General features: G+C 37.3%; 2 protein-coding genes across 2 annotated transcripts; one reads left to right on the top strand and one right to left on the bottom strand.

Annotated features, from left to right (window-relative positions):
• Positions 1-1254: 1254 nt before the first annotated feature.
• On the bottom strand, positions 1255-1994 carry LOC129408385 (small integral membrane protein 44). Its single transcript, XM_055151926.1, has 2 exons — positions 1766-1994; positions 1255-1547 (listed from the first exon to the last, which is right to left on the bottom strand). Exons 1-2 carry the CDS (start codon positions 1992-1994, stop codon positions 1255-1257), a joined length of 522 nt encoding a protein of 173 aa, XP_055007901.1.
• Positions 1995-4592: 2598 nt separating this feature from the next.
• On the top strand, positions 4593-7646 carry tm6sf2a (transmembrane 6 superfamily member 2a). The gene is made up of 10 exons (XM_020923096.2): positions 4593-4787; positions 4996-5099; positions 5174-5271; positions 5392-5495; positions 5569-5651; positions 5733-5857; positions 5965-6066; positions 6396-6488; positions 6966-7085; positions 7164-7646. The coding sequence occupies exons 1-10, from the start codon at positions 4696-4698 to the stop codon at positions 7371-7373; spliced, it is 1131 nt and encodes a 376-aa protein (XP_020778755.1). The 5' UTR covers positions 4593-4695; the 3' UTR covers positions 7374-7646.
• Positions 7647-7937: the final 291 nt, after the last annotated feature.

Raw genomic sequence — 7937 nt, forward strand, 5'->3', positions numbered from 1 at the left:
TGAATTGAAGGCTCGATCATTAAAATGCACTAACCTGCACAGTCATGGATGAGGTCTTTGATGAGGTGTCCAATGATGGCATAAAGCACAGACAACACAATAAACACAGCTATGAGCAGGTACAGGACATACGTGGGCATGTGGATGGCGTCTCGAGATGGGGGAACGTAGCTCTCAAAAAACACTGTCCCATCCTCTTCTTTGAAATGAACCTTCAGATTATTCACTGGTACACCAAGCGTTTCCGACATATCTCTGACTCCTCTGTAAGCAGATCTGTATTTTAAAGACTTGAAAAATATCACCAATAATGACCATATCCATATCACCATATCCATAGTTTAAGAAGAGAAACATACTTACAGGTATAGCACTCAGAAGTGAACCTTTTGCTAAGAATAAATTACAATATTTACAGCTGTTGACATTTTATTATTTTCCTTTAGCACTCACTTAATGCTCTACCTGTGTGCTCATGCAGTCTACGCAGATAGAAACCAGATAAGCTGCTGCTGGGTTCATTCGGGGTCATTCAAACCTTGTGAGCAACATCATTTGATGACAAAAGCATAAAAACTGTTAGGTCACAAAGTCATTCATATTTATTGTCCACTATATTTTGGTCCCCAGTTTAACACAGGTCTTGTTGACAACCCATAATTTATAATTATATAGTAATAATTATAATTTATTATAATTAATAATGATAAAGACTTGTGTGGAGCTTGGCTGTGCAGTAAAAGCATGTGGTTAGGAGTAGAGTTTAGACTATATATCATTTGAAAATTATATATATATATATATATATAGACACACACACACAATAAAAAAGATGTGATTCACTCTTTGTCATATCGCCCAGTCTTAACTGTCAAAAAGAGAAAACTACTTTTAACTAATATTATTACCAATATTATTTATCTCTTACTTAGCAGATATTCCATTGGCTGATATATGTAATAATCCAGGCCATTTACTAACAAGGTCAGTGTGGATAATATGAACAGGTATTAGAGAAAGGTAAAATGGATTAAGAACAGCAGACAAGACTCACTGGTGTTTTTCAGTTGTTTACTGAAGGGAAGATTAGTCCAACATCAAAACAGGCAAATTATTATTGTATTCTTTTAGGAGGCATTACAGCAAAGTTAGAGGGTTATCAAACATATAAACTGCACATGTAGAAAGCATTTTATTTGCACCATTATTGTATAAATACAAGGTCATACATGGGAATTGTACTGACAGATGGATTCAGAGAGAGGTCACAAAGGGACTCGAAGGGACTGCAAATGACACACTGTGGGCGGAGGCGCGTTTGGATGGAGGGTATGAAGCCATGGCGCTCTTTAAGGGCAGTCCAGGAGTGGGGGGACGTTGTAGACCACCATCTTCATAGCAAAAGCCTGGCAAGACTCCATTCATTTTACTCCCCATCCACACTGAGCTGTGGTTGGTCGCCTTACTGCACACGCTCATGTGACGCTCCTCTTCTAGCTGTCCCATCTCTATGTCATCCTCCACCAGTTTGGGACCAAAGAGCCAGTCTGGAAAATAGGTACAGTAATGTAAGAGTGTGTTTTTTGTGGTAATTTAATGTATTTTGGTTAAAATTCTCACTTCACTTATAGGAAAAGAAACATTGGAGGAAAATCAGACACAGCAAAGTGCACGGTTTATAACAAAAGGAGAAAAAGGAGTGGTAAAGTTTTGGTTTGAAGGTTGGGAAAAAGTTTCAAAAGAGAGGCACCACCACTGCTGTTACCTGCTAAGTCATGCATCAAATCTTTTATGAGATGCCCCACTATGGCGTATGTGGCCACTATGACCAAGACCACTCCCACTACAATATAAACTATGTTGGGGGGCAGAGAAATGCTATCTCTCGCTGGGGGGATGTAATCCACAAAATAGGCATCTTCCCGGTGTTTTGGCATTTGCAGGAGATGCCGGTGGTCGAGCAGGGCATTCAGGGACACATCGCTTGGGTCCATATTGAAGTTGTATGGTTTAGATGGTACAGTCCTTTATGACTCTGTGATTACTGATCATAGGGTGGAATCATAAAGAGGAAGGGGAGGAGAAGATTTATTCAGTTTATTAAACTGATTTTATATTTTGATGATTGGCTTATCAGATTTTTTAACAAGTTATTCTGAAATATCTCAAATGCAAAACTTCCACAACCACAAGAGTGGTCCAGGAATGAAAGAACAAGAATGTTAATCTTTTGTTCTGTGTTGCTCAGGTAGCTCAGAGAGAGAAATAGTAGTAGAATATAGGACAGACAGAGTTAATAAGATTGAATCTATCACAAAGCAATATCAGCTTTCCATCTGTAGGGATTAGAGGCATGACTGAGGTGAGGGGGACATTCATGCTGCAAAGAGGCTTAGGTCCTCTATCGCTTTGCCATACTGCATCAAATACATCTCATACACCTATCATACATGTATGAGATAGCTACAACTTCCTATAAGTCCCTAATACATTTATCACTGACAAAATCTGAGTTTATGTCCTTCTTGATAACTAAAGGCAATCACAAATAGGTGATATTTGTTTACCTTGCATTGGAAGCTTTAAGTGACTTATCAGTTAATTACTCTGCAATGTAAAAAAAAAAAAAAAAAAACACGACATGATCAAGACAGGCACTTTGACTTTTGAATAACGACAAACAGAATACATACCGTCTCTGAAATGGGCTGGTCTACAGGCATCAGTTACCTCCAGAAGCTTCATGGGTTTTCTCACTTATGGGTTCTATCTTTTTCTTAGAGATCACTTGAAACTCTGCAATGAGAAACTGCCATTCCATGAGCATGAAGCATACATTTGCAAAGAGAATAAACCAGGAGACAGGATGCAGCCCAAAGTAGAAGGTGTCAGGTGACATGTTGTGAGGACAGATGTAAAGTGATGGCGATGAGGTGAGTGTGCGTGGCTTGTCTATCTGTGTCTGTAGTTTTCAGAGTGTAATCCTTGGCAGGATTTGGGACCAGAGTCACACCTCACTGAGTCAGCACATAAGGGCCTGATGAGCTCTGTTAAAAAGCTAAAACTTTAACTCAAGGTGTTAAACTGTTAAACTGTTGTAAGGTCTGCATTTCATCAATAAAGACATTACTCCAAAATCAACAAATTATATTTACTACATTGATAACAATAAAGTGGGATTACCTTATTTTGGGTTAGTGCAATTTTCAGTAAAAAAAAAAAAAAAAAAAGAGAAGACAATATTCTTTCTTAGTAGTCTTCCCTCCAATAAGATGCAAAACATCAGATGCAATCTAGTCCTATGCAGAGGAAAACCTAAAAGCACTGATACATTGAGACAGGCAGGTCCATAGTGCCTTTGCTAGGCTGCCGGTGTCACCACTTTCTTGGGTTTGTCCTCAGGCTCCACCACCCATTTGAAGTAGGCATCACCCAGGAGGAAGGTCCAGTAGAGGAAAGTTAGGGAGGTATTCACAGTCATAATCCCAATTATTAAAGGGTGCATCGTGGCAACAGACTGAGGACACAAAAAAAGAGAGAAAGTGTGTCACCTTAAAAAGCTGTGCGACTGTGTCTCTGTGCGCTCATGGGTCTTCTTCTAGTATTCCTCTCCCCACCCCTCACCACACTCAGCTTTCCACTGGTCACTAAGTTTCTGTGGCAGCAGAGACATAATCCTCTTTATTACAGAAGATAAAGGTGGGATAAAGTTGCATTAGATGTTGTGTTACATAATGTCCATACATACCTTGCATGTATGTGCAAAACATGACAACATAGCAGATTAGTTCAAGCAGACCAAGGATGTATGAAACAGGTAAAAGGGGGAAGAAAAATATTTTTACATGGACTCTTTATTCTGTCTCAAATATAATCCTGAATTTAATCAAGATTGGCAAATGAAAGAAAGAATTAATCTTACAATGAAACCGAACAGATGGCTTAACAAGAAAAGTCCAAACTACAGCAGCTCCACAATTTATCCCAAATCATCATCTATGAAAATATTATGAATGTTTAATTAAACAACAAAAACAGTTTATCTACTTTTTTAGATGTATAAATCAGTTGTAAACTAGTAGTTGTCAGTATACATTCTAACTAGACCTGAATATGAATATTCACTTATCGCTGAATAGATGAAACTTGTTATTTTTTTGTACTTTTCTGACGATTTTGGCTGTAGAGGTTAAATAAATAACTTCTACGCCTCATTAAGTGTTTTATTTACATATTGCACCTCATGTTCATTAACAGTACTGCAAATACAGAATAGTTACTGCTTTAGGTTTTATTCTGTCAGTGGCATAATGGCATTCAATATTATCGTTTATCGTTTATATTTTCATCACCAATATATCATACTTCAAAATGTGTTATTGTGACAAGCCTACTTGAAAGAGGGTTTAATAACTAAGAGAAATTTAAATGATCACAAATACATTAACTGTATTTATAATACAATCAATGTGTATGCCACATGTGTGGTCCTCTCTCTTTAAAATCCTGTCACTGATTTGAACTTTGAGACAGAGTAGATAGCGACCTGTTTCGTCACATATCAAAGGCACACCTTGTGATTACAGGCTTTTCAGTTGGAGTAGTCTTCAGTATGAGGCAGTCTCCTGTTTAGCTGGGAATAAACAGCTCACAACATAATTTTAAATCAAAATCTTTGCCACACAACACTGAAGGATGAGGCCACCTGCTGAGTTTTGTGTTTTTCTGTTGTCTCTGCTTGTTCCCGGGGTCTTGTACATCATGAACAACATCACAGTGCTACAAGAGTAAGTCTACAGTTCATTCATTTGCTTACCTGCACTGGCACAGCTTTACAAAATCCATCAGGGCTTAGAAAAAGAAAAGAAATCTGATTGAGAAGGTCTGTCCCAGGATAACCTCACTTAAACAGATGGATTATCAAGAGCCTAAAACTCTGTGTGTGTTTTCAAGTTAGGCAAAGGACATTTTACTGACTAAGCTTTTGTTCCTCAGACCCTTGCCAATCCTGGGAATGGGGATGGTTGTACTGGGATCACTTCTGCTTATCCTCCTTCTCATTGTGCAACATCAGACCAAAGTGGACCCTTTGTTCTATGGTAGATCACACAAAGCAACACAATATGTCAAACAGGGAAATTATTTTTGTCCAAATATTTCTGTTTTTGAACAGTATTTGCAGAGTTTGCTTTTATCTGCATGGTGGGCCTCACTAATGCCCTGGAGCAGGATGGATACATCTCAGGCTTCATGGCTTTTTACTTAAAAATGGTACAGTCCTTTATCCTCTAATTTGTCTGTTCTATAGGCTATTTATTTTTATTATAATATATGTATTTAACTTTTGTCCTCTTGTTCTGCATTATATATTGTTTTACTTATGGCCCATAGGGTGAACCTCATCTGAGTGCTGCTTATGCTGTTATGATGTCCTACTGGGAAGGCATTGTGCACTTCATCCTCTTCATAACTATTATTCACCGCATGTTTAAAGGGTATGTGGCTATTCATATTTTACAGTTTTTGTAATTTTCAGAAATTCACACAGCAATTCTAATTTCAAAACAGGAAATCTTATCGTAGCCTAGCTCTGCTATGGACAGGGTCATCCATCGCCCATCAAGTTGTCCATATACTAGGAGTAGTCATAGGTGAGATATTGCTTTCAATACATGACATTATTGTTTCGCAAAATTATATTAGTTATAATTTGTGTAATTGTCTCTTTCAAGGTAAATACGGCTCTAACATCAGACCTGCATTTTGGAAGAATACCCCTTTCTTTCTGGTGCCATTTTGGGCTGCCTCTGTGCTCTTGAGCAGACCTAGAGAGATGCCTATTGTAACTGCAGATAAGGCATAATTGTGTTAATATATTAACATAAATATATATATTTGTATACCTGACTAGTTGTATTTGAAAGGCAACACTTATTAACCTATTAAACCTCATTTTATTTCCAGATTGTGGCAGAACAGAAAAAAAGTCTGCTCTCTCGGCCTGTTGACCTAATCCTGTCTATTCTGTTACTGGGAGCTATGGCCTTCACTGTTTTTAGGGGGTTTGTAAGTATAAAAAAAATAAATAAAATAAAATATATATAAAATAAAAATATATTAAAATATATATATAAAAAAAATATATATATATATAATATTATTATTAATTAGTTAACACAAAGTTAACGCGTTAACGTGCCCGGCCCTAATATATATATATATATATATATATATATATATATATATATATATATATATATATATATATATATATATATATATATATATATATATATATATATATATATATATATATATATTATATATATTAGGGCCGGGCACGTTAATATATATATGTATATGTATAATGTTTAATTATTCATTCTATGTTGTAGGTGGTCCTGGACTGTCCTTTAGATGCTTGTTTTAACTACATTTACCAGTATGAACCTTATCTCAAAGATCCAGTGGGCTTCCCCAGGATAACGGTGAGTGTTGTTCCTAAGCATATTTACAGTTTAACCTTGTTTTGTTATTATTAAAATTGTGTTAATGTTAGGGGTGTAAGAAAAAATCTATTCAGTGATATATCGTGATACTTCATTGCACAATTCTCGAATCAATTCAAAATGGATCTGAATCGATTTTTTAAATAATATTTTTCACAAAAATTCATTAATTACATTCACAGTTCTCCTGATTTTAAGAAGTTTATGAATTATCTTTCATCAATTGTGTTCTCTTGAAGGTGTAATTGACTGTATTATTAGAAGTCATTATTGATAAATCGCAATATATCATCCATTGTTTTAGTATCGGGATATATCTGAGACTCAAGACAATGCACACCCCTAGTTAATGTGCAATGTCAACACCACTCCACACTGTTCCACCATAGACTTGCTTTGAACGAATTAAGCCCAATTTATGGTCATCATAATTATTATTATATTATTCTGCTATAGATGCTGATGTACCTGTTCTACGCAGTACCGTTGATGGTCATTCTTATTTATGGGCTGACCACACCTGGCTGTGGCTGGATGTTAGACTGGACTATCTTATTCGCTGGAGCCATGGCCCAGGTATTGAATGACACTTTGTAACTCATCCTTCTGCAACATAAAAAGTAAAACTTCCTCTTCCTCTCTCCTCTCTTTCAGGCTCAGTGGTGCCATATCGGAGCATCTCTCCACTCCCGTACTCCCTTCACGTACCGTGTCCCAACAGACAAATGGTGGCCTGTTATCTCTGTGAATGTGCTGCTCGCCGCTGTGCCCTCTGTCCTGGCCCTGCGCTGCCTCACCAGCCCTGCTTATTTTATGAAACCTGTTCCCAAAGGACAAACCAGCAATGACAAGAAGAAGAAGTAGACCACACAGGAAGCACAGAACTTTGGAATACTGTGGCATTGTTGTGTGCACAGACCATGCACTCCCTGTATAAACTTTTGGACTATTGGACCCTGATAGGAGACTGTTGATGAAGATGTGTGATCGGCAAGCTGTGCTTTCAGGTGAAACATACTGTTGATCTTGTCTTATTCACTCAGAATACGACTACTACAAGCTGCTCAGGATAGACTTCTCTCTGTCTGATTACACAATATCAGTGTAACGGATTTGAAAGCGATCTGAAGCATTAAAACAGACAGGTTTTGTGTAGCAGTGAGTTTGATTATTTCACATTTAAGTGTACGTGGAGCAGTGTTCATATTTTATCAGTGGTCTGTGGGTGAAGTCATCACGGCAGTCAATGGCCCAGTTAACTTCAGCTCAGAGAGATAAGAACTGAACCCTGGATCTGTGTGAGTTGTCACAGAAATGACACATCAGGCTTTCAGATGGGCTTGAGGTTATCATAGTGTATGCTGTAAAACACAGTACATTGTAGTACATAGTGAAAAGGAGGACTCTTCTATATCAGACTCATAGATA

This window comes from Boleophthalmus pectinirostris, unplaced genomic scaffold (genome assembly GCF_026225935.1).
Source record: "Boleophthalmus pectinirostris isolate CB_2022bp ecotype Guang Dong unplaced genomic scaffold, ASM2622593v1 HiC_scaffold_16, whole genome shotgun sequence".
Taxonomy (NCBI): Eukaryota; Metazoa; Chordata; class Actinopteri; order Gobiiformes; family Gobiidae; genus Boleophthalmus; species Boleophthalmus pectinirostris.